At 41.2% G+C, this 27,283-nt stretch overlaps 1 protein-coding gene and 1 long non-coding RNA gene across 2 annotated transcripts; one reads left to right on the forward strand and one right to left on the reverse strand.

Moving 5' to 3' along the window:
- Positions 1-1,660: 1,660 nt before the first annotated feature.
- VCPIP1 (valosin containing protein interacting protein 1) lies at positions 1,661-18,578 on the reverse strand. Its single transcript, XM_009917121.2, has 3 exons — positions 15,632-18,578; positions 10,013-10,099; positions 1,661-6,945 (listed from the first exon to the last, which is right to left on the reverse strand). The coding sequence occupies exons 1-3, from the start codon at positions 18,342-18,344 to the stop codon at positions 6,074-6,076; spliced, it is 3,672 nt and encodes a 1,223-aa protein (XP_009915423.2). The 5' UTR covers positions 18,345-18,578; the 3' UTR covers positions 1,661-6,073.
- A 202-nt stretch (positions 18,579-18,780) lies between these two features.
- Positions 18,781-23,573, forward strand: LOC138684773 (uncharacterized). Its single transcript, XR_011324040.1, has 2 exons — positions 18,781-18,920; positions 21,453-23,573. It is a non-coding gene; the product is annotated as an uncharacterized lncRNA (long non-coding RNA).
- The last annotated feature ends 3,710 nt before the right edge of the window (positions 23,574-27,283 follow it).

Here is a 27,283-nt window from a genome sequence, read left to right on the forward strand (position 1 = left end):
GTGTCTGCAAGTTATTGCAACAAAGGTCATACTTACACTGAAGCCTAATGGCTTGGACAATATTAACAAACGTTCCAAATCACCCAGCGTACATCAATTTAAGTAACTCAAATCAGAATAACCCATTTCAAATCAGCTGTGGCAACTTGGTTTCTGTAATGTCAGCTTAGCCATCAAGTCTACTATGGATCCAAACACTACTACTTTTCTTTACATATCATTAAGCAGTAAATACTCAAAACATCACAAATCAGTGGAAGCCAACACATATTCAAGCCTCAATAAAATAATCTCCACATCAAGCAAAGCGACACAGTTTCTATTAATTTTTGCAGTCAATATATGTGTTTGAATTGATCTTCGTAATACCAAAAGCACCTTCCACAACTCACTACACATGCTGATGAACATCCAAGGTTCACTCTCACCCTGATCCCAGGGAGAAAATTATGTTATGAGGGGTCTTGTTCTGGCAGGAAGCTGGGGTTTTGCAGGCATGTTAGAACAGATTTGCTACGTGGACATACCTAAGGAAAAAAAAAAAAAACAACAAAAAACCAAACCAAACAACTCCAATCTAAAATTAAAAAAAAAAAATTTAGACAGATACTAAGGCTGTACAATTAATAGCAGAAGAAAAATGAAAACACTTTGAAAGAACTCGTAACTTGTTGCTTCATACATTCAGTACTGGTTTTGGCTCAGATTATAAACACTGCATCAATAAAGATGAGTAAGTTTCTAGCTTACCATTAACCATTTTAAGCCTTTGAAATACAAATCTTCCAAAGGATAATTTTAAATTCTTCATGATATGACATGCAATCAAAATTAACTCTGTGTATTTACACCCATCAATTTAAAGAATGCTTTAATGCTAGCACACTTTGAATTAAAGCCTTTCAATAAATAGAGGAAGGAGTAACACAGAGTTTTGCAGATGGGTTTTATGACTTCTTTTTAGGCTCAAAAGTTATGAATACAGTCAGTTTTTGAAACAAAGTACCACATGTAGCTGGTGGAAAAAGCACAGAGATAATTTAAGTAGTTGTCAACATGTTCATCTTTGAGTATTGCGAAACTTTCAAAAGCCTAGTTCTTCCAAATTACACTATTCATACTTGCATATTACATGCATGCATTAAAATTTTGCTTTGAAAAACATTTTGACCAATGTTTCAAACCACAGATTGCAAGATATCTTAAATGTCATGTATGACTTGGTCAGTGCTTTTCTACACCTTCTTGGTGAGAACTTTGAAAAAAAGATTCAGATCTCAGGTTTTGGTCTCAAATATATAAAAACCTGTTTTAAAAATCTCTCAAATTTAAAGGTCCTATGTGCTTAATGAAATACTCAGAACAGGTATGAGGTCAAAAAAACCTTTTCCATAAAGAGTTTTTCTTTCAAAAAAGTTTCTTTTAAACAGAAACATAACTAAAGCAAGATGGATTACATCAGAGTTTACTTTTCTAAGATTCGTATCAGTTCTTCAACTTCTGTACTAGTATTCATGTATGCAAGTATATTGCAATTTATATGTAGAATGCAAAAATTAATATAATTGCAACTCATTCATTTTGCAGCCAAATCAGTGTTAATTAAACAGGCTAATGTGTGAAAGGCTAGACAAAAGTTGCACCTTATAAAACCAAAGCAGATGTTTTAACTTACAGTTTTAATATAGCAATCAAAGAAAATTCCAAATACTGTACAGTGAAGTGTAGTATAGTACACTATATACTGTTATAATACACTATTGTTACATTACAGATAAAAAAAATCAAATATAATTAGTACAGCAATCACAAATAAAACAAACCAAACTGTGCTGGATAACAGCCAGTACTGTGAGGATGATATAGTTTCTATGCTAATTTATTTTTAATTCAACATGTAAAGCACTTACTGTTTAAAAAGATTTGTTTTCTAAATATATACACTATTTTAATTCTTATTTATACATTTTAAATAGCATTCCCTCCTAAAAGTGCACTCTTTCATTTCTTGGCAATAATCCTCATTAAACGTAAAATAATTCTGAAAATACCACTCATGTTTCAACCTCTTATTGCTCAACCGCAGGCATAAGGGCTCAGAGGGAATCCTGCATTCTAAAGATCTTAAGCAACTTCTTCAATTTTAAGAAGCTAATCTGATATCCACAAGCAAAACAAAGAAACCACTTACTCTTGTGTTTTTTTTAACGGAAGGATCAACTTCATATTATTATTATTTTACAAAAGCATGTAGATTCTGCTATTTGAAAATGGGAGCCAAACAAATGTAGAGATAACAGTGGCATCTTCTTAAATCATTCATTTTTCATACATTTCAGATTGAACATCGCTCTCCCAGTTGTAAGCATACTATGAATTTTATTACCTGGCATTTTCAGCGCATTGAAAAAGTAGCAAGCGGCTCTGCTAACCTTGTGACAGTGACAATAGATTCTACTTTTCGAAAGATTGTAGATTAAGCATTTTGGTCTTGAAAGTATGCCTATTGTACTGGGTTGTTAGCATACAGCCTTGTGGCACTGTGCCTCTGTGACGCTGCTAGAGCATTCTGTCAGAGGCAACCCCTGGCTCACATTTTGTATCTATCAGACGATTAGTAAACTATATGGGATTCACAAAATCAACAATATACACTGCTGTTCTGTGACTATAATAGTGAAGGCATCCCAAATATATTTATATGATTTCCTCTGAAAAGCTGCTATTTATTTTCCCTCACTGAAATGCAAGCAATTCACAGAGAAACAGCAGTATCAAAAAGTCAACCTTACTAAGCAGCCAGCCATTTGAAGTAGTAAAAATCTTGCATTTGCCTGGAAAACTGATCTGTTCTCCTGAGGTTTCCCATATGCTCATCAGCAATCTCGTTAATTGTCCCCCTTTTTTTTTTTTGGTACTGGGCCTATATTTTCAGTAATCCTCTTTCATTTAGGTTATACATACTAAGCCATAGTAAAGTTTAGGATTTTTCAAATAATTTAAGACTTCTTTGCCATGAGACACTGTGTAGAAGGTGATTGGCCCCCAGACAAGCAAGTAATCAAGGCAGGTACTCAAAAATAATTTAGAACCACAGCCTCTGTCCACAGGCAATTCAGTAGCAAGAAGGTTGGGGGGGGGGGGCAGAAAAGGGACACTCTTCACACCATTTCAGATGTCCTATTGACACGGCTTCACATCCACGAGTCAATGTCTTCCCTGCCCTTGTACCCCACCACCATTTTCCTGACTCTAACAGGGAAATCTAATAAGCACACGGGTGCTCCCAAGACAGGCACACAGATTTGCTTCAGCTTACATTTGCACCCACTGCTAGCAATCAAATGAAACATCTCTTCAAACTTACACTTCAGTGTTCTTTATTTCACTTCTCCTGTACAGTTACACATCTCACCAGCACGTAGATGAAGTTTAGCTTCACTTGAGAGTATCAAAAGCCATCTCTCTCAAAAACACTGGTATTTAAATGCGTGAGAAAGCTAGGTGAAATAAGAACACTGCAAAGAAATATGCACAATCCTGCTTTATACCAGAGGAATTCACATCAGTGGATCTTGTGATTTTGACACCATTTTACCATTCCTTTTTGAGACCATTTTGTTTTAGGAACTGGAAGGTTCTGGTCTAAGTGACTTGAGTGGACCCAAGATGACACTAAGGGCGAGTCAAACAGAGCTATTACCTGTGTCTATTTAGATAAGAAGGAAAATGTCAAATTACTGCTAAAATGGGAAGTGTGTCAAAATTAAACCAAGCCTTTCCTCTTTCAGTAAAAGGCACACAAACTTCTGTAGTCTTACCAGAAAGGCATGAAAGAAGTAAGCATCTTCCCTTGAAATAAGGACGATGTGCAATAAATATTTAAATTTATTTCAAACTTAAAATTCTCTCATATACACTGCCCATATTTTTTTCAGCCGAGGAAGACTTCTTTTTCTAAAGAAAAGGTTAAAAATGTCTAAGTGATGGTTACTTTGTCTAAATGCAAGAGATCCAGGAGCTTCCTCCCCCTCAGCCTCTCCTGACTCAAACTCCTTCCCAGGAACTTGCCACTGCTATACTTTTCTAAACCTCACACTGTGACAAAGCACAAGCCTCTACTCAACATTTTCTATATAGAAGTAGCCTTCAGACAGCTAGACTGATTCATGGGAGACTAAATGTTTTCAGAAGTCATGGCAGGCTTCCAGCTGCTGCATGTGCATCCTGTTTCTCATTGAATAAGCCCTGCCAGTTAATCAGTGCATCAGCAAGGTCAGTTCTGGTGAGCCAAATTACTTCATACATTCCAAGCTTCCAAATTGCTAACTAACAGATTAGCAATTTGAGATCTTAAAATTTTTCATTTATTTGTGTAAAGGTGATTCTTATTTTTAACCTGTAGGTTGTGTACTAAATCATAAAATATTTATTCCCTCTACATAGAAAGTTAATCAACAGAGGCATTTTAATTCACTTTGACAAAATGGGGGCTCTTCTTTAAGTGACTTGCTTCAGTTAATTTTTACATACAAAAATAAATCCTCTCTCACGGGACATTCTATCATACTAATGCTTAGAACTGTTTAACTGGTTAGAAATGTAAAAAGTGAGGAGACTTTTCTGAGTACAAACATATACAATACAAACAACATTTGTGAACTGGTAAAAACCCACATCTGCACAAACACAGACTTCAATATTTAAATGCTCTTAATTCCTTTGAAGCTGTATTAACATCTTTTATCCATTCAATGTTATTTTACCATTAGAGGAAGCAACAATAGTGCATTTAAATATGACTATGAAGACAGGAAGCAAAGTGCAGTATCAGATACACATTCCATTCTTAGGGAGGAAGCACAATAGCTGCTTCTTAAAAACTAGCACTACAGGTCTGATGAACACGCTACTTAAGTGGATACCAGCTATATTATCACTGATGCAGGGAAACCTGCATCACAAACTGAAGTGAGGCTAATAGAGGTGGGTAGTCTTTATAGACACTGAAACAGCATGTATTCCTTGTTTCCATGGAGTAAACAGTGAGCTTCCAAAAGCTCAGTTATCACTGAACACTTTAGGATAATGTATGTTAAGAGAACCATTTCCTTCCAATAAATTGTTAATTTGCTCTGAATAGGACAGCTGTTATTTAATTTTTGCCATTACTAACCAATGTTAGCAATCAAAGTCTTTTAAAAGAAATTGATTTCCCATTGAACATTTGTTGTTTCTTGCAATTGCCAACTTCTCTCCTGTAGTTGTATTAAAAGTTGCACAACATCTGACCACCTTGGTATTTGAGAGGAAATAAAAACATGCTATCCCTTACTAACTGAGCACCAAAATGGTTTTGTTGGCTCAGACAGCCATGCATAACCACACCACACTCACTTTATCTTCATCATACACTAAGTAGCCTTTTTTCTAACTTGCTTAAACTGACATACGCAGAAATTAGAGAGTTTACTAAGTAACACTTATTCTAAGGTTTCTGAGAAGTGTATACAGCTGTATGAATGAAAAAGTTTTTAAATTGGAGGAAGTGCCAGCACAATGTAATTAAAGTACTGTATATGCTGCATTATCAAATTTAGCAGAAGTTTAGTTTCAGTTGCTTTTTGAAATTTATGTATAATTCATGTTTACAGTGTATTTTTGAGTGGAATTAAGTACCTGGGACAGGATTAACTTTGTCACGTTTCTAGTTTTGCCTGTTCTAGCCTTTCCAGTGACCTTAAACTAGCATGGCAAGAACCTTGCATGGGCTTAAATTTTAAGACTTTTAAGGAATTAAAAATTACAAAGAACTTTCAAGAACCCACATTTACAGCAGATATTCATCTCAGTGCATTTCCTAACAACTAATTTACAGGTAACAGAGCCAGCCTGGGCAGCAGTATGGTAATATTGAAAGCTATTGCCAATCACACGCTTATCATGCACTGAATAAGATGATATAATCTTTGACATACATACAAGATTTAATAACTAATCACTTTGTGTGGCCCAGCCAATAAACATTACATTTGAACAGTAATTTCTTCTACCCTTATTAGATTTTAACCTATCAAGAGTGATCCATTGGCTCAGTTGCACTAGTGATTCCTGCATCTTGACTATCCATCTCCTCAAGCTCCTCAACAGAATTTCCCTTTTGTGCTTTAGACCTTGCAGGGAATGTTGTTCCCACAGAATTCACCACGTTACCATCAGTTGATTTGGTATTCAAGTGTTCAGTACCACCTGGTGCAGAAAACGATTCGGGTAAGCCAGCCTGAAAGCTCCCAGTTTTAGCAGTTGAACTCACTGCCTCTACTTTTCTTTGAGATAGATCAACTGATGCTGACTGCTCTGTATTCTGATCCCGCAAATGTCTATCCATTGAAGCCTGAATAGAAGAGACCATTTCCTGCAACTTTTTTCTCTGTGCCTCAATCAAAGTGGGGTCAAGCTGCCTGCTGTCTCTCATTGTCACAACTCCCGGCGCAATTCGGATAAGCTCACTGTTACCAGAAGCAGCTGTGAATACAGAAGGCTCAATTTTAGCAGAAGGACTGAAGTCCGTTTCTGTGCTATGCTTTCTTAAAAGTGGTGTTTCCCTGGCTCTTTGATCATGTTGTTGACTACTAGATGCAGTTCCTAGGGAGTGGCCCTTTCCTTGAAATGCAGTTATGTTATGTAGTTGTTCAGATTTCTTTTTCACTACTCCACCACTACCCAGCTTCAGCATTCCGTGTGAAGGACTTGCTTCCCTGCTTCTTGAAGTAGCTTCTGCTCGCACTTGACTTAAGGCCTCTTTAACCAACTCTTCAACATCAGGACCAATAGGAAAGTGCCCAGCAGCATCCACGCACAGCTCTAATCTGTCTTCTGCTGCATTGTACACAAAGTTTTTACCAGGCAGATGTGGAAAAGTACAGTGCTTGCCATCAGCCAAACCTATAAAGATAGAAAAAGTTATTCAACATGCTAACATATTTTAAGGCATGCTCTGAATACACTGTAGTTATTGTATTCAAACTTACTGCATCAAGTATGTAAAAACACACTGAAACTTACTACTGTGGGAGAGAAACAATTTAGGCTTGTATGCCATATGATAGCAATCACAGTATACCCCTAAGATGCTACTGCTTTCAATCGTGATTCTAATGAAGAGACAGGACTGTAGTATTACTAGTTAAAATAACCACCTTGTTGGGACTTGCAGTTCTAATACAACAGAAGTTAAAGAAATAGTATATGCTTTCAGTAACACAAAGCAAGCCAAACCCCATCACTACCACCACCACCACCCACCCTGAAACCACACAAAAAACAAACAGACAAAAAAAAAAAAACCACCCAGAAAACTGCCAAAAAGCACATTTCAAATCACTGTCTATCTGGAGAAGTACTCTTTAAGACCTTTTCCACACTAGTTAGAACTGTAAGAGGATTTCAGGGGGTACATCTGCTGCTAAGCCTGAGGAACTTCAAATTTGCTATTTGTCTTCTTCTCAGAGAAGAAGTGTTGCTAGATAAACACAAGAGTTTCAAGCTTACTATGTTCAGTAGTCCTGGAGATTATAACTACTAACCTTTACAAAACAAATGAGGCATAATATTTTTTGATCTGCTGTTTGTTTCACTGTCCCACTTACAATTTGACCTATCTGCTAAAATTGAGAGTTCACTAGTCAAATTTAAGTTCTGAAGCTGCTCTGTGTCAAAAATGGGCAACATTCGGTTTTCCAGCTTATCATTATAAAATACAAAATAACTCTTTCAACTCTGTCCCATACAGGCTGTGGTAAAAGCTGTAAGATATCACTTCAGTGATGACAGCTTTCTGCAAGGTAAAAGCTATCTGCAGATGAAAACTTGGCTGCAACAACTCTCTTCAGTTCTATAAGCTATGCAAGGAGAACTACAATAAAACCCCCACTTTTTCAAAAGTGCCAGGAACAGGTAAATTAACAGGATTTTTCCTTGCATTCTCTTACAATTCTTGAAGAAAAACTCCAGAAGTTATGCTGAAGGGAAGAAACACAACAAGAAAATCCTACTTCTGTGTTATCAAATACAACACAGTCAGAGCAAGTATTCCAGGCATCAATGAAAAAGGTCACTCAAATAATGTGAAACGTTATTAAACTGGTTTTATACTGATGAACCAACTGACCAATCTCAGTCATCCTCCACAGCTTCCAATTCACACACTTTTACAGTTGCAGAGAATCTACAGATGAGATTTTATTTTGAGAACTTCAGAGACTTAGCTCCTTTCTTTTTATATCCATGGGAACCAATAACCAAACAGCCAAAACACACACAGAAAAAAATTTAACCCCAAACACCTATCTGTCTAACTTAGCCTGAAGAACATATTTTGGCTACGTCATTTACCAGCAAAACCTTCACTTGCAAAAGAGAGCTGTAACAGCTTCTATGGTAGACCAAAACTGCCTCTGAAATTGCAATCCTGAAATCTCAAAGTAAGATCTTAAACAAGATCTACTAAATCAAATTACAATTGATTAACAGTACCTACACTTGATATAAATCTTTGTTCCAAATGTCCAGTATAATAGTTGCATTATTACATTAACTAAAATATTACAAATACTTAAGGAGCTTCTTTAAATGAAAAAAATAGATTGTTGCACACTGTAATTGTTTAATATGAAAATTTAGTAGTTCGTAAAATGTTGAGATCATACAAGTGTGTTAATGCTGAAACAGTAATTCTACCTACCAGGGTAGTGTGAAATACCTGCACACACAGAAATCCAATAATGTTCAAATACAGTATACCATCTCCCACAGCCTTAGTTCTTACATTGTCAGCTGGCAAAAATTACTTTTAAGTCAGGCATTTTTCGTGAGTTAATGACCAGCTGGGTTAAAATCCCTTAGATTCATTTCAGGTTCTCAACTCTGGCTAGTCATTAATTGGTCCAAAATGTCCTTTTCATCAGGCACTGTTTAAGCTAATTCACTTCCCACAAACAATACACCAGTCTTTACTGTACAAGTGTACTAAAAGAAAGAAAACTAAAAGGAAACAGATCTGCTATAAGACACTTGCATGCTAATTCTATTAGCCAGGCTAATAATTCAATGAGAGGTAGCGGGTATTGAGTATGCCACGCATTTTAATTACTGCAAACAGAACAGAAATTACATGGTAAAATACCCGCTTCCAGAAATAACCAAGATTAAGTTAAGGTTGATAAAACTGCCTAAGAAGAAATCAAACAGTAAGAAAGCAACAAAGGAATCATTATTATAGATGAAATCACAAGAGCTGAACTATGAATGCAAAGACTTCAATAAGGAAATAAACTTTAACTGAGAGAAAATAACTGAATAATACTTTCTTCTCTAAAGAAACAGATGTCATTCTTTGTAGGCAGTATCTGTAAAGTCATCTAAAAATCAAATACACTCTAACTCCTTGCTTGGTTATTCTGCACATAGTCCAAGATGCAACATTTATCAACGCAAGAAGAGGTATAGATAGCTTTGCTTTTGAACAACAATCTTACCAAGACAAATTTAACCAACCATTTAGATTTAAAACATGCAGTACCACTGTATAAAATATCTACTAAGAAGCACACTAGAAAGATGAACTGCTTATCCAGTAAGTGTTTTAAAGTATAACAGGAATACGTCCTATGATCACCTCTTTGTTTGATCTTTTTGGGGGGAAGGGGGGCAGGAATCAGTTGACTTACTGAAGGTTTTTTGTACAATTCAGGAAGTTTAAATGGAGATGTATGGTTCTAGAGAAAATTTCAGAAAGGAGAGATTGAAGTTGAATAAACTAGTCTTATTCAGATTCCCTAGTCTTAGGCTCTCTGAGGGAGCATAAGGAGTTCTACAATATTATGAAAATGAAAATATACCATGGTACTAAAATAAAAATATATTTATGCTTACAGGTGACTCAATACCAATTTACAATTTTAAAGATTTGAAGACAGAGGAAGGAAGGAATAAAAACAAAAACAAAAAATACCTGTGGTTTTCTTCATTATGCTGTAGAATACTCCACCCTGCTGAAACAATTGAGGAAGCCCCTTTGCGTAAGACCAAACATCTTCTCCTGTAAAAATCAAACACAATCATTAAACAGTCTTATTTTAACATTATGGACAATGGCTGAAAATTTAACTCATTGAATTAAAAGCTGAATCCTCTCTCTCTTCTATGCAATTAAGGATTTGAATTTTTATTGCAAATTTATAGAACAGGATCCCAGGACATTGAGAAACTTTCAGGAAAACATACCACCGTCTGCAGTCAAATATCCTACGTGTTCTAGTACAAAGGTTCCCAAATTTGATTTGATACAAGCTGCAGATCCTGGTTCTTTGCCAGGCCCTACACACAAGTCTCCATTCCCCTCCTACCCATGCTTTCAATATAAAACTAAAGAAATGACTAACACACTTCCAAAATTCAAGCACATACCCTTGCACATTAAAACCTCAATTCTCTATCCCTACACCTGCTCAAAAATCAGATCTCAATTTCACAGCTGCCATACAGCAGACTTTATACTGTAGCTGAGATACAAATGTCCACACAGGCAGCTGCGTAGAAGCTGTGTCTGTACCTTGCTTTTCTTGAAAGTTAGAAACAAAATACCAACTGTGAGGCTCCAGCAGTCCTGTGTAACTGGCATTTTTCAAAGATGCCAAAAATGGCATTTAAATGTGACAACTTTAAATGCCACTGAGAGGAAAAAAAAAACCCTAGACTATGTAAGGAAAGGAATATAAAGAACAGAAAAAATTGGGTTACAGCGACAGAACATCAGTGACTTAATAGCACCTGCTAAATCAGTTCAGATCTGCATTTTTACCTATAACCTTTTCCTCATTTTGCTAACCACTTACCTGCTTCAGAGAAGTGACATGTGATGTAACTGTGAAAATAGTGCAAACAAAACGTACCAATAAATTCCATCCTCCTGATGCAGAAACAACTACTGCATGTATACCTTTTCAAAGAAAATTGCTTTTTCCGCTTTGTACCAAACATTCAGAAAACATACTGAGATACTTTAAATAGAAATTGCACCCTTCTTTAGGCATCAAAATCTCAATAACCATGTCTCTCAATCTTCTAGTAAAATTGGAGAACGTAAATAATCACCTAAAGTTAACTGGATGCCCTTACTACTTAGACTAGACGTAGCTGGAATGTGTGAGGATGTAAAGTATTACCCACCAATGTTTCTTTGCTTGCCGTTAAGAGCAAAATAGAAGTAAGAAGTTATTTTTAATAGCTTCCACATACTGAATACAGAGCACATACAAATCCGTCCTTGCATTTCTTTACTGCACATCCCACAAGGTAACTGTGGCTACTCTCCTATCCCACCTGCCTCAGGTGAGAAAATGTTTCACACTCGCGACAGTGGCATCGAAACCCTTCAAGCCACTCTCTGACTTTTCCATTTCCCTTCCCTGACAGGCATGGGACTCTGCACACTCCCCTGCTCATCTGTCCCCCCACCAGAAGGATTCTGTTGCTCACCTCTCCACTTCAGGTGTTATTCAAGTCCCCATTCACTCTAAAAAGGTACAGTGCATCTTCATCATGTTTTATCTTTAGACATTTTAAAGCCAGGAGACCTACATAATCTGATTAATTTTAAATGCATTCCCTTGAACCATATATGCTCTGGTTCATTACATTCATTTGCACATCAAGCTCACAGATTTGGCCTTCACTTCCCAGCAAGAACATCCAGGTAACAAACCAACTACTCTTCTTTCTTATTTTCCATGATCTACTGAAGAAGGAGGTCTAGTCTTTTGGCTTTAGCCTGATAACTCCTGTCTACTGACTTGCTAATAAATTTGAAGCTCCTCTCCAGCTCTCACTGACTCCACTAAAAACAAAAACAAACAAACAAACAAAATTTTAAAGGAGCATTCTCTTTTCGTCCCCACTATTGCCACAGCTTTTCCTCTTCTTCAAACAGCTGTATGGAGGGACGACAATCACTACTGATAACGCTCTAATGTTTTTGCTATTTCAAAAGGGGTTCACTGCTACCCTGCATCCTTATTCTCATTTACATTTTGAAATGCACATCCCTATACACAGTGGGTCTAGAGCATCACTGCTGTGGCTCTTCATTTTCCCCCAACTCTTCCTGATGGTTTAAATACTGCCCATGGGAATCACAATAACCGCTACACTGATAAGTAGCAGAACAGTCATCAGTCTACCAGAGCCTGGGAAGGCCACAGCCAGCAGCCACACAGTGGCTGACTCCATACTAAGGACTCCTATACTGCTGCATCTAGCAATCCGTTCTTATCTGAAGGGCTCCCTTCCCTGCCACAAGACAACCACCAGACTTTTAGAAGCAGCCCAGTTTTACACATTAGTGGCATTCTCCAAGGAAAGATTCCCTGTTTGCTCTGGGCATGATTTTTCAAGCCTTGCACAAGAGAAGCATCACCGTTGAGATAGCCTTTTATGCAACATTAACAAGGACTACATGCAGAAAAGTATGGAGAGCAGGGCTCACAAAACAAAAGCATCAGCCACTGAAAGAAATACAAACTAATGATACTGTTTTGATAAAGAGATCTCTGATTGGAACACCAAAAAACCCCACAATTACAGCTGGACTTTCCCAGATCAGAGGAACTAGTGTGTGTGATTCAACTGAACTATGTTTGAGGTTTGCACATTTTTGTTGCTAGTTGGGTTTTACTGTTTGTTTTGGTTTTGTTTAACACAGCAGTAAGATGCTTATAGGTCACAAGTTAATTTGGGTGATCATTTAGATTAAAAACTCCCTCAAGACACCACATTTATGAAGGAGGTTATGTTCTCTGCACTGTTTCCACTCCAGTACACACTCCCTCAGACCAGACCTCAGGCCCACAACATAAAGGTATGGCAACAAATGAAGACTATCCTACCCACAAGCATGCCTCATACACTGCAGAAAAAGAGCAGGTGCAGACTAACCTATGCCAGTGAAAGCCCAAGACCATCACTTCATACAGCAGAGGGGACACACAAAAGTGCAAAACAAACCAAAAGCTCAGTTGATAAACATAGGTTACAGGGAACTACAGCTGGCTTAAAAACAAGCTGTTTAAATCCAAGCAAATCATGGTATCAATTAATACATTTAATGTAAACCTGGCTATTTTGATTTCTTGTGCACCGATGAATTCATCAATGCAAAACAAAATGATCAATATAGATTCATACTTGGCTTGCATGTATCCAGAGTCCTTCTGCATGGGTGTAATTAAATCTGTTTAAAAATATAATGTTTTAACTATGTTAATGTAAAATTACAATTCCTTTAGTCATTTCCCTATAGAACTCTGTATTTTGAGCTAAACAAAAAAAAAAAGAGGAGAAAGCTTTATAAAAAAATAATGCCTAATATGTTAAGTGGTCCAGAAATTACAGTATCTAATTTCCCAGGACTTATTTTTAAATTATATACAGAAAAATTAAAGAACATGGTCTAAAATTTTAATAAATTAACTAGCTGAGACCAGAAAAGAAAAATTCTAGTAACTGAAATACAAAAGAAGCATCAATTCAGCCTTCAGGAGACCCTGTATGAAAGAAAAGCTCTTGAGCATCCAGAATGAATAGTTATAGATGTCTGAAGACACACTTTCACTATGGGCATTGGGGGAAAAAAAAAAAAAAAAAAGAAAATTGTGCCTGGCCCAGCAAGCTATTTCAACAGCATCTCCCCTCTACACATTCTAATCTGACTGTATTAGATGAATGTTTTTAGCAGAACAAAGTTACAGCAAGAGCATGCAGGATAAGCTGACTCTCAGAACTTTGCAGCACTGTTTTTTAGCTGTTCAGAAATGTCATTGAGAAACACTGAGACTTCTCGTCCCAGAAAGGCTGAATATACCACCTTGAGGAACTGTCACCCCAACACTCTTAAGAAAGTGCAAGGACTTAGGAATTTTCTTACGAGTTTGTTTCCCCATTGAAAAATCACAGTTGTAAATAGTCAACTGTCTAGATTTTTTCCACAAGTATCTTTAAAGGAAAATGAAGCCCTGATGAGAAAAGTGATTATATAAAAATAGCACCTTATTCAGTAGCTGCATATGTTGTTATAACTGGCTGGTTTATCATTTGCTGCCACTTCTATTAGTAAGGCAAAATGGATGCAGTCAGAGAAGGGTGACGTAAATTCTATTCTAACCTGTGCTTTGAAAGCGGAATCTAACTAACAGCAGTGAGTCAAAGACAAAAATTGATTCTTGAATACAAGATCGGCTCACAGTTTATGGATAAGTACCTGTAAAAAAATGACACACCTCAGTGCTGAAGTAACTGAGATACAAAAAACTCTGATGTGCTTTAAAAGTAAGCCAGTAACTACACTTTCATCAGTATTTCCTGAAAACAGGAAAGCACTCTTTTAAGCTTCATCTCAAAATTAAGACAGCTTTTAAACCTAACCTTTTCCTGCACTTTGGAACTGCGGTGTAAATGTCAGTGTGGCGAGGTGGCTAGTGATTCAGCACAATATCTTGCAAGAGACACAGGAGTAAACAATCAGGCTTGGAAAAGAATCAAAGTTCTGCTTGATGAACTTCTGACATACCACTCTGTGATTACGTAATTGTTTCGTTTCTAAAACATCACATGCTTTAGCCACACCAAATCCCTCCAGCAAAAAGAGAAGGCTCCCACAAAAAAACTGTAAACATTATTATTCAACTGGTTCGTAGAGCTAAATGTATAATTACTGTTCTACTTCCTGCCAGTAAGCAGCGAGAACGGTGAAACCTGATGAAGAAAAGTACACAGACGAAGGTCCAAGTCTCCTGGGTCTAACTATGAAAATAAAAACCACAGGCACCTGAGAAAAGTCCTTTCATCTTGAATTATTCACAGTTAGTCAGATTTACATGACTGACAATTTATAAGCATAGCTTTGCAACCCTATGTCCACCTTTGGAATTCAAATCTGTGTTTAGATTCTTTCAGTTTCTCCTCTGCTGACATTGTGAAATAATACTTTTCACAACTCTTTAAAAAGACCAGATCATCACCTAAAATTAGCAGATTTAACTAAGGAGACAATGTTGTGTTGATTTGCTTAAACCAACACAACTCCCTGTGAAGAGAAATGCCGGGACTTCATCCTACTACAAAGGTGAGAATTTGGTCCTCAAACTCCCAATGAGCAGACACTCACCGTCCCCTTCTCACCTCTGCTCTGAATTTATTTCCTGAAGCCTGAGGGAGATGTAGGAAAAAAGAGAGCATGTAGCTCACACACATACGCATCAGATGTGTGCCAAATGAGAGACAGGAAAAACAGAGAGAGACAGACAGCAGAGGAAATGCAACAACTTCTAAACAGCAGTTTTTAAAAGAGGACTTTATAGCAAAGAAAGAAGTATCTCATATACACATTTTAAAAACTCACAACACTCAACAAATCACTGACAGCATGTTAATGTTCTTCTAATAGAGGAATAAAAGAACTAATCTTCTCCATGGTTACAGAAAAGAAAAAAAAAGATATGTATGCAACTACAGTTTGTAAAACATTATCTTCTACTTAAAAATACAATTTTAAAGTATAACTTGAAGTCAGCCTTACCCATTAGTGTTGCTAAAAGACAGAGAGAATACATCTCCTTATCGACTTGCTCTTGCAGTTCCTTCGATGAGATTTTACTAGTCACAGCAACATCTTCATGCTTCACAGCATGGGCTGAGTGTGCTGAAGCAGACTGCCTGCCTTCCTCCTTACCTTTCAGGATTTCTATTGCAATTCTGTCACCATGCTGCAAAGGAACAGGCTCGTTTTCCATGCCTTCTTTGGGAGGCAGAAGCTCTTTAGGAGGAAAGCCATAGCGAATACATTGCAAATATGGAGGAATATTAAATTCTCTCGCTATGCTTTCCTGTAGTTCCAAGAAGGTGGTAGTGCACTTTAGGGTAAGCATTGACTGCCTCCCATCATTTGTGGTTATTCGAATTTTCTTTTCTTTTGTAGATGTTGGAGAATACGGGGTCTTTGTTGGTGTAGCAGGTGCAGATGATGGCCCCTCACGAACAGCCCCGGGAGAAGCAGTCCTAGGTTGCCCTTTATGCTCTTGTTTCAGTTTTTCACTTTTCCGTTTTTGCATTACGGAAGCCTGGTCTGCAATGTTCTGCTGAATAGTTCTTTCAGCTTTGCTCATATTCAACTCCTCCTTGTGCAAAGTTTTTGTCTTCTGTCCAGTCAAAATAATTTTGGTTGGAAGTTGCGACTCTAACTCTTGTCCTTGCTGTACATCATCAGCTCTTTGGGCGTGAGCACCATCAATATTTACAGGGGTATAATCATCAGGGTTCTTTTTGGCAGTTTGATGCAATATTGTGTTGACAACTTTCTGAACAAGAATCTCACTACCGAATTCACCAGGGAAGTGCTTGGTAACAAGTTTCATGGCGACGTCATACACGTTGCTGTTCAGAGATGTGTCACTTTCATACTGGAACCAATAGACTGTCTCTCTCACCACTCTTCCACCCCACTCTAGAGTAATGGGAAAAGCTTCAGGGAGATTATCATATTCTTTACCCTCCCAGTAGTGCTTGAATCCACAGCCACATTTGCCACCTGTAGACCTAGTATTAGTTCTGTCTCCATCCAAATACGAAACAGATCCATCTTCTCTGACACGACGCACTAAGTTACCATGACACCAGTTACAAGCAGTCAAACTACTCAGGCTATAGTCTGGTACCAGCACATCCTTTGCGGGGTTGTAAGAACACACCAAACTGTTCAGGGGAAAACTGTAATTTTTGTCAGGCCTTAGCTGGCCGTGGGTACTTTTTGCCAGGTTATATAGTTTCCCCCCAGGAGCCAGCCACTCCGGAGGAACATGATGCTCTGAAAGGGCCCCGCAGATGAGGCACCTGTGAAGGCGGTTGTCCATCACTGCTTTTTTGGCAGCTGCAGTGACTTCTTCGGGCTGGACTCCTATTACACCAGTCCTTCTGTAGAAATACTGATGGACATCAGCTACAAGACTGGGATGGATACCGTGTTTACTCATGAAAACCTCCTCCATTGCAGCAACGAGCCTCATCAAGTACTTATCTTGCAAACTTCTGTCTCCTCCAATAACACAACCACCGTCCTCCTCTAACTTGATGTATTTTTTGATGAGGTCTTGAGGAACTCCCCAGGCTTTAGGAAGTAGCTTTCTAGGCAGTTTAGGTAAAGCAGCACCTTTTATTCCAACTAGAGGAATATAATGGTTACGTCCTGAGCTACTCCATGCAATGCAGATCGGCTTGTTCAACATACCATCTTTTCCCATGCATTTTTCTAGGGGTATCAGGCCGGGGAGGAATGTCGCTGAATAATCTCCAGAGCTTCGCATTCCACTCAAGGAGTCTAACAGGATGATCGGCCGGTGAAGCACGTTGGCCAGGCCAAAGATGTGAATATTCCTGAGGCCCATTGGCACACCTTCTGGAGGAACAAACAAAGGGTCACATTCATTGATGATGTCCTCCCACTCTGCTGCATCAATAAAGTCATGGAAAAGCGCCTTGTAGTGACTCAGATTCTCCTCAAAATGCTTCTTTAGATTCTCTCGCAGAGCATGCCAGAACAGTTCCCTGCCAACGAGGGCCCGCGAGACTGCGTGGACGAGGCAGTGGCCATCTCCATCCACGTGGACAGGAATGAGGCACTCCTGACTGTTGTTGGCCTTCTTGATGTCTTCCAGGGTGTCATGCAGGTAGATGAGGCTGCCAGAGCGGTCCTTTCCATACCCGATGGTTTCGACGTGCTCCGGTTCAATGAGGAAGGCGCGGTCACCCAAGAGGGAGCAGTCGAAGATGTCTCCCTGGTTCATCTCCGTGAGGAGCTTGGCTTTGCCGGTCTGCTTATCCATACCGTAGCGGGCCAGGATGGGGGCCAGGAGCTTGCAGTGGTAGTTGGAGAGGCCCATGACTTTGACGAGCTCGGTGTTCCTGCGGGGCGGGCCGGCGCCGCTGACGCCCAGCAGCGCGTTTCGCAGCAGGTTGTGCAGCACCAGGTCGGGGTCCGTCACCTCCTCCACGGCCAGCAGCTGCCGCTGCTCGTGGCGCTGCCCGCAGTCCGTGCACTCGATGCTGCCGCCGCTCTGCGGCCCGTGGGCCGGGAAGAAGAGCCGCGCCTGGCATTTGGGGTCGGGGCAGGTGCCCGAGAAGATGCGCCGGTCCCGCTTCTTGGAGGCGGCCGGAGGCGGCGGCTGCGGCTGCTGCTGAGGAGACGGCGGCGGCGGCGGCGGCGGCGGCGGCTGTTGCTGCTGCTGAGGCTGGGACATCGCTCCGCTCTGGCCGGGCTTCACCCCCACCCGCGCTCCTCCGCCCTCACAGGCTCATCCCCTGCGCCCCGGCTAACGTCCGCCGCCTGACAGGTGCCGCCCGCCAACCGCCCATCCACCGAGCGCCCTCCGGCTGCTGCCGCCGCCGCCGCCGCCGCTCCTCGCCCCCACCCCGGCAAACGCGGAAGCCGCCGCCGCCGCTCACAGCCTCTTCGCTGCCTTAGCCGTTGCCCGCAACGCAACGGCCTCCGGCACTTCCACGCTAACGGCGCAGGCGCGGCGCCGCAAGGGCTCTCGGGAGCGGTAGTCTTCTCGGCGGCCGAGGCCCGGCAGGGGGAAGGCAGCGGGAGCGCGCGAGGACTACAGGGACCGCGACACCAGGCGGCGGAGGGAGGGCGGGGGCGGGGCGAGCCGGGCCGGCCGCGCCGCCCCGCGGGGTTTCTGGGGAGCGTAGTCTTCTGCCGGCCGGGCCGCGGAGGAGGGGGAGCCGGGAGGGACACGCTTAGGGCGCTTCGCGAGCGCTTGGGGCGCCGCCCGCGGTGGGCCGTGGGGGAAGGGCAGGCTGCTGTGTTTCAGGTGAGGCTCCCGCATCCGTATTCCTCTTCTGTGTGTGTGTGTGTGTCCCGCACCCGCTGCCTGCTCCCCCCCAGCGCGAACGCGGAGGCAAGGCTCCCTCCCCTGTCACCCGTCCCTCTGGGCAGGCGCCCGGGGAAGGAGGCCGCTCACGCTGCCTGAAGCCGAGGGGCTCCGTGCCGCCGCCGGGCCTCGTCCGCCGGCTTCGGCGCCCGTCTCCTCACAGCGCTGCCGCGCCGAGCTCCAACAGGTTGCCGCCGACTAAAGGGCTGACGGAAAGGGGCCCGGCGGGCGGCCAGGGCCCGGCACGGCAGGCGGGCCGCGGGCCGCAGCTCGCCGCCGCTGCCCAGGCAGCGTCTGCGTGCCCGGGGGCGAGCCCCGAGGGGCTTCCTGGGGGCGCCGCGGGTCTCCAGCCCCCGCCGCCAGCAGCGCGTCCTGCCGGGCGCAGCAGGGCTCTGGCCCCGAAGGCCCGCCGGTGCGAGGCCTGGCCGACGCGGGGCTGGCGGCGGCGGCAGCAGCGCCCTGCCTGCTGGCTGAACTCGCCCGGGACGGGCTCGGCGGGGTTTCGCTTCCCCAGCAGCGACGCCGGGCCGGCTCCCTGGGAGGTGAGCCATCGAAAAGGAGGTGTTCCCCGGCTGCCAGCTGCTGATAGCGCCGAAAGAAGAGACGAGGGGACGCGGGAGCGCGCTGTTAACGCGAGCCGTCCCTCCTGCTGGTGCTACGTACGGAGATAGTGAGGGAATGGAGCTGGCGCGGACGTTATCTCCGGTGGCCGTCTGAAATGATACTTCACGAAAACGAAAGGGAATAACGTTCGCGACTCCGAATTAGAGCGGGCTGACAGCGCGTTCGCGCGGAGGGCTCAAGGAGGGTTACTGACAGCGCGCGGGTCTTTTTAAGTTCTCTGGAAGCCGTTCCAGATAGAGATTTATCCTTTAGTGCGGGAAGACAAAAGCTGAACTTCTGGAGGAGAAGGCAGCACCTCACTGGGTACTGCCCAGAGTGACCCAGCCCTACAAATGCAAGGGCAAAAATGACCGTTTCCTCCCTCCCTCGTCATCCCCGTCCAGCCAAGCAAACGCCTGGCGTCTATGTCCCGAGGCCTTGCCTATTCTGTAGTCACCCAAACGACTTAAAATTAGAATAAAAGTCATAGAATGTATTGTGCTTGTACTTGACAATACAAAGAGCGTGATTCATTTTCATTAATCCATGAAAAGTAATTTATGCAGCTGACATTTAAATTATAAAGATTCAGATGATTAATGCATACGGAAAAATTCTGTTCGTGTGCTTTATCCCAGGCTTAAGGGAAAAAAATGGCTCCAGGCCTGGCCCTGTGACAGACTGAGCACCGCCACCTTCCAGTGACGGCAGCGGAGCTGTGCATGCTCATTCCCTCTTGGTTACAGTTATTTGTCAAGCATAGAAAATATGTATGTGTGTGTAAATGTATGTATTCCACAGCAGAATCTTTTATCTGATCTTTCAAAATCTGGGACAGGTTTGAAGAGGAAAAGGTGAAAATTATGAGACAGATTTTCATTCTTGCCTGCTACTAATTCTTTTTTATGTGTGTGACAGTAAGGTAGCAGCATCACCAGCTCCATAATCCTGCCAGTGTGCCTTGTGTTTGGGGATAAATCAGCAGTCTGTGCCCATTCATTCCTTAGTGTTCCCTTCATAAGTAGCAGGAACGCAGTAAAAATGCAAATAGGGAAGCCTCTGTCCTCTGTGAAACTGTGTGGCAGCAATTGAGAATGGGCACCATTCAGGGCATCGGACGGTGGCAATCCTGTGCTAACCCAGCCTGTGTTTTGAAGGAATGTCAAAGAATTTTTCTGTAACATTGCTGGCCTCTGGAGCAATCCCTTTCTTCGCATATGGGAAATAAACACTTCTGTCATACTTTAACAGTACTTTGTAGTAAATAATAAGTAGCACCCTCGTTAAATAATTAGCTTTTACTGTCAAAGCCAACAGAAATATTGATGTTTTGTTTACTTCTCTAGCCAGATGTTTTTATGAAAGCACTTGTTAAACTATGACTGTAACGTCAAAAGCATTTCTCCTTCCTGTTCCCTACATTCATTTCACTGATAAATGGTATTCAATAGAGTAATCTATATTTTATGGTGGCTTGACCCTAATTAACATGAATATTTTCGACGAATGATTTGTAAGTATTCCAGCTATATGCAGACTTATCATCATGATTGATTGCCCAAGCAATTTCTGCAACAATAAACTTTCACTACAGAATCTTTGATAAAAATAACAATTCTCTGGCAAGCTAATAATTTATGCAAATTAAATGCATATTTATTTACAAGCTTTATACACTGTATCTGGCAAACAGGATAAGGAAGTTCTGTGTTACATCACTGAATACAGGTCACGCAAGAAACTAAACCTTTAAGCAGCCTTAAAGGGAAGTTCAGGAAATACAGCGTCTGCCTTGTTAGTAGATACCCTGCAGAAGTGTAGCAATGAGTCCTACCAGAGATCATGGCAATAACCACACTATTTTCACAGGCGATGTGAACGGCAACGTCACAGTCAGGAAAGTAGGATTACTTTCAAATCTACCACATACTTGGAGACCACGTTGATTACAAAATTGGATCTATGTAGAATGGGTCGGAAGAGTGATTAATTGTCAGCAACAGGATACATCTGAACTCATGCTACATTGTTGATGAGAACCGAGCACTGCCAGGCAAAATACCAGGCATTCATTTCAGACCCAGGATGCAAGGTCTAAAATTTTAAGTTTGATCTTCGCCCAGTGCTATTCCCTCTCTTCTTTGCCATTCACCCTCAGGAAATGGGTCATTCCCAGGTGAAAGCAATTATTTCTCAGAGGGACTTGTTTCTTTGGAAGAGCAATGACGGAATTTTCCAGCTAAACAGAAACAAAAGGCTTGTGCGGCGTGCCAAAGACCAGATCGTGATGGACTAGAAGATGCTCTATTTTGTCAAGAAGTGAAAGTTATTATCAGCCTTCAGCTACAGCTCAGCATGCTCACCATGCCATGCATTCTGGAGAAAAAATAGCTAAAAGTCTGGTGTTCTCTTCATTGAATCCCTGGCAGAGCTGATCCTGCCTAGCCTGCAAGACTAGCATTTTTGCCTGACCTGGTCTTAAAAGCACTCTACATTTCAGCCTTAACACTCGAGAAAGAGGAGAGAGAAAACAGAAGTGTGAGCTAGAGGGAAGACAGCAGTATCATCAACCCACAACAAATGCAACTTTTTTGTATTTAGATATGACACTCTAGTGTCTAAAAATCATGGGTAGGCCCTCAGCTGGATAGTACTTCTGATATCATAAGTACTATTAGTAGTACCAACTATCTACAAGGAGTCAACAACAGTATGTGCTTCACTGCACAGAGCCGCTTCGAGTTCCATGCAGTGTGGACTCTTTTATTAATCGCTCTTGTTAAACCAATCCTGCACTTGCTTCCAAATTGCTGCTGAACTGCATATGTTTTGTTGCCCTTTGCTTGAGCAGGCATTATTAAAAGCCTGAGTACTAACCACCACGCTTACCGCGGTATGCTGAAGGGGTGTTGGTCACAGGCCTCCTCGCGTCCTTGTCCTCAGAGGCAGTGCACAGATGAGCACAGTGTTCTGGAAAGACAGGAATCGCCACTGAGCAACTTAAGTTCAGCTTTCATAAACCTTTGGGTTAATTAATAGTTAGTCGATGGTGGTTAGAAAACAGCATCTAGCTTATTTTGAGGACCTGGACTGGAAAATCATCCTGGATACATCCAGCTGAATAACTTCCATATCCCTCTTCTACTGCCTTCCAACAATCTGCAAAATGCAAAAGTGTTTTCCTTTGGTGCTTTCAGAGAGTCAGAGCTTGAACTGCTGCCATTGCAACAGGTTCTGCATTTCACACCACTAATAGACGCACTTTGTTAACATTGATGTCATTCCTACACACGACCAAATTTGGGCTGCTCAAAACGTGGTTATGTGTGTTAGCAAAACATAAGCACGTTAGGAAGACAACATGGAAAGGGAAATACTGGGCAGAGGTTCTAATGCTAATTACAACTATCCCAATAACCTGCTCAAAGGCTTTGCTGCTGCAAAGTCAATGTTCCCATTGTTTGCTCAGGTACAGCCTTGTCTGGTACGAGCAGCTCTACAGCTGACTCCCATGCAGGGACAATCTTGGCATCCAAGACAAGCTGCTCAACAGGTACAGGGGTTTTTTTTTAACCTGTCCTATTTCTTGGCTCAAAATCTGGTTCTGAGGCCCTATCTTGCAAGCAAATTAAATCGATTTCACATGCAAAGTCCTCTGCAAAATTAAGGCCCCGCATTTTTTATTCTGCGTATCTCTTTGAGAGTTGATGCCAGCTCAACTGGCAAATGAAATGGATTCATCAGGACTGTCAGTGTCCAGCAACTGTCAATAGAAAATCAATCTTTAGGGCAGGAGACCATTAACAAAGAGGAGAATGTAAGTGTTATTAGCTTAGATGTGTAACATGATTATATGGAACTCTCAATGGCAATTACTGTGAATATTTATCTGCTTTCCATAGTGCTCTGTCAAATACAAATTGAAGGAATGGTGCAATCCCATTTCACTAAAAGATAAATGCCTCAAAATAAAATAGGTTGAGCAACTAACATGCTCACTGCCATATTGATTTGTATGTTCGCAGCGTGTGCACAGTCACTGATCTTGGCAGCTGTTAAAGGTTTACTTAAATCTATATGACATTCACATGTATTTAAGTGCCCTGATTTACTGTCTGGTCCTTACTGAAATTCGCTCTGCAAATACCCAGTTTAGTAGAGAAGAATGAACAGCCATTTCCAGTACAGAAGAATTCCCAAGTCAAGGATGTAAATGGGAGACCAAGACAATGAATGCTTCTTACAGAGAACACATGATGCCTCACTTGTGATTAGGCTTAAATTTGGAAGTATTTGACAGGTTGAGAGCCTGTATTTTTCAGAGCTGAAGACATGGGGAAGAACCTGGTACACAAATATGAAATGGTGAGAGTGGATCGATGGGCTAAAAAAAAGAAAAACAAAGCCAGTGTATCCTCAGATTTTCTCCTGGGGGTTTTAACCTAGATGTTATTACAGTTCAAATATAAACTAGATAAACCCTTCAAACTGGTTTGTTGCCCTGTCCTTTGGCAACCGAGCATAATATCTCTTCTTCCAAAATGCACAAACACCCTTACCACCAGTAGTCAGATGTTATAATAGTTTCTAGTTTTCTGATAGCTCAGAAGGTTCTTCTTCTGTTTAGACCATAAAGGTCTGAACTACAGCTCTTGTGTGCATGAATTCATTGCAGTTCACTAAACCTAACAACCTTCCCTTAAGTGGGATCTTCTACCACACTTCCTTGTCCTGGATGTGATTTCTAGGTATTGAAATGAGTGAAAAGGAGGTTTGCAGAAACAAAGAAACAGGTCCCTACCACTGCGCAGGAATTGCTTTGAGGAGAAGCTTTTTTCTTGAATCCGATTTAAAACCATTCGCAGTAACAATGAAGATGTATCATATATTTAAAAAAAAAAAAAAAGTTACATCTTTTTTGCCTTCTAGCCATAAACTCATGAGCTTCTATCATGGGAAATGCATAAAGTTACTTTCAATTAACTCTTGTCCTTCACTAATTTTACAAGAAAAACAGCAAAAAAAACCCCAAATTGCTCCTGGAGACTTTGCCATTTCTGATCTGTATTACTCTTATTTCCATAAAACTATGGGTGGTATTTATCTCTTTAAGTTCGGTAGTCCGAAGCCAAAGGTACATACCATGAACCATGTGGGAGAGTGTCAAAGCCGTCTCCTCTCTCTGCTGCGTTCAGCTCTGGCAGTAGGTGTCAGCAGAAGCTAACCAAGTGAACCTTCCCACTGATGCCAGGAACTGCCACGCTACACGGATGATAGATTAGTGCTATAAGGCACAACTACTTTGTCACTCTATTGCCTTTTATCTGACTGATCACATAAATAAAAACGGAGGGTCCAACTGCTGAACACCCTAGATGATTGTATACTACTGAGCAAATGAGCAGGACAAGCTTTGCTTATGCACCAAGATTTCGTTAGCACAGCAAGTGTGGTGGGTTGTTCACAAAACACATACTGATACAAAAGAACATTGCATGCTGAAGTATGACGGGAAACCATGATTTGCACACTGAGAACATGAGTGCCTGTTCTGAGGTCCAGAAGTCATCAGGAGATCTCCTCAAATAACTGCAACAAAATAGGGGTGAAGAGAATGCAGAGGAAAGATCCCACTGTGGTATGACCTTACTATAGAGCACTGCATGAGGAAGATTCAGGGGATATAATTTTAAGGGGAGGATTTCAAATAAAATCATACTACGGTCCTTCATTACCACCAAGTTCACTACTCAAATTAACAGATATCTGCTAGCAAATGGGTACAGTGGGAGAAAGTTGGCTAACAGGTAGAAAGTTTGAGAGAGATTCTGTTGATATAGATGTAAGACATCCTGTAGGGAAGGCTTTCTAGATTTGAATCTAAGCAAATCTAGCTGAGTGAACAAAATTAGCAAACAAGTTGCACAACTGTTCATGAAATGACAAGAGAGAGAAAGAAAGAAAATGGACTTTAAAAAAAAATCTTTGAAACTCTCCACATTGCTAGATAAGATTTCCACCCTGATCCAAGGAATAGTAAAGTGCAGAAAAATCAACTTGGTTAAACAATGACACTGACCCCCAAACTTGAAAAGAACCATACCAAAAATAAAAAACTAAATCAAATTGCCAAACAGAAAGCAATATGGTAAAAAAAAATCCACCTATGCCAAAGCAGAAAGCAAGACACAATTAAGGGGATATAAGGAGGATATTCTGCAAACACATTATTACAATGAGGAGGAATGGTTGACAATGCCAGCCCAATATGGTGACCTATTTTCTCTCAGAGCAGGCCACATATATGAGAAGAAGTGACAGCTGTCTTGTCTTGGCATTTGTGACTTTTGGTATCCTCTCACATTACACCTTACAATCAAGCTAGCAGAAAATGCGCCGATCGGATACTGCTGTGCTAGATAGAAAAGTCATGATTACAGCATACTTACATAACCATGGCATATGCAGAGCAGCTGGTCACTACCAAACTGGAAAAGCATATCAAAATGAGGTTATGCAGGCATCTGTCCTCAGTCTGTTCATTAATTACATGCAAGATTATACTTACTAAACTTGTGGGAAACACTAAGCTGGAAAGAGTTGCAAGCACTTTGAGGGAGAAATTTATAGTTCAAAATTATGAAACTGGTGAAATGAATAGGATTAGAAATCAGCATATATAATACTTTATTCCTACTTATAATCACAAGATAAGGGAGTAAATTTATTGGAAACATTCTTCAGAAAGGATCAGTGCACACAGTGAATCATAAACTGATTGTGAGTCAGCCATGTCATGTCATTATGAAAAAGCAAAGCCTTTTAAAGGATTCAGAGCATGAGTATCACAGGTAAGACAAAATGATCAACATGGCAACTTGCAGCAAGCGCAGTGTCTGTTGGTACCTCATTTCAAGAAGCATGTGAACCAACAGGGTAAATTCCAAACTAGGTGAACAAAAAATAATCATAGTCTAGAAAAAAAAAAAGACGTGAGAGAAAGAATGGATGTCCTCATCTAAGCATGCAAGAGCTAGGTAACTGAGGCTGGTATCACGCACAGACTGGAAGTAAGAGCCAAGATACCAGTAAAGAAAGAAGATACAAAATTAGAGGATATGAGAAAAAAATATGTCAAGAGATGATATTGCTTCATGATAAATAATTTGCTCTACTCCCAACCATTTCCTATCTTTCTATTTGTGTCTATGACTGCTAAGCCCACCCCTCTGACAGTTAAGTTTTGTTCACCTCCTGTTTACACCATGAGCAGCCAGCCCAGCGCTCAAGGTGAACTGTGAAACTTGGGGAATGTTCCTGACAGAGACAAACAAAAAACATGCTACTATGTTGAAAACTAGAAAAAAGCAAAACGAGAATTTGAGAAAAAGAGACTGAGAGCTTACCTTCTTGTACGTGGGTTAGCAGAGGTGAGAGTTTCAGCTAGTTTTATAACAATGTACACAGATCAAAGCATATTTGACTGAAGCCATTACCCCTCCTAAGAGCATTATTCCCAACTCAGCTCTTCCAAAGCACTTCACTGGCTCTCTGACATGTTTCCTTCCATGAATGAAAAATGAATTAAAGTATTGGGGGACTGAAGAGATTCAGTGAATTGATGGGGTAGCGGAGGGGGAAAGAAATGCACAGAGGACCTCTGGTATGGGGAGACAACATAAGCAGCCTCTGGCAGGGTG

This window comes from Haliaeetus albicilla, chromosome 3, assembly GCF_947461875.1.
Source record: "Haliaeetus albicilla chromosome 3, bHalAlb1.1, whole genome shotgun sequence".
Taxonomy (NCBI): Eukaryota; Metazoa; Chordata; class Aves; order Accipitriformes; family Accipitridae; genus Haliaeetus; species Haliaeetus albicilla.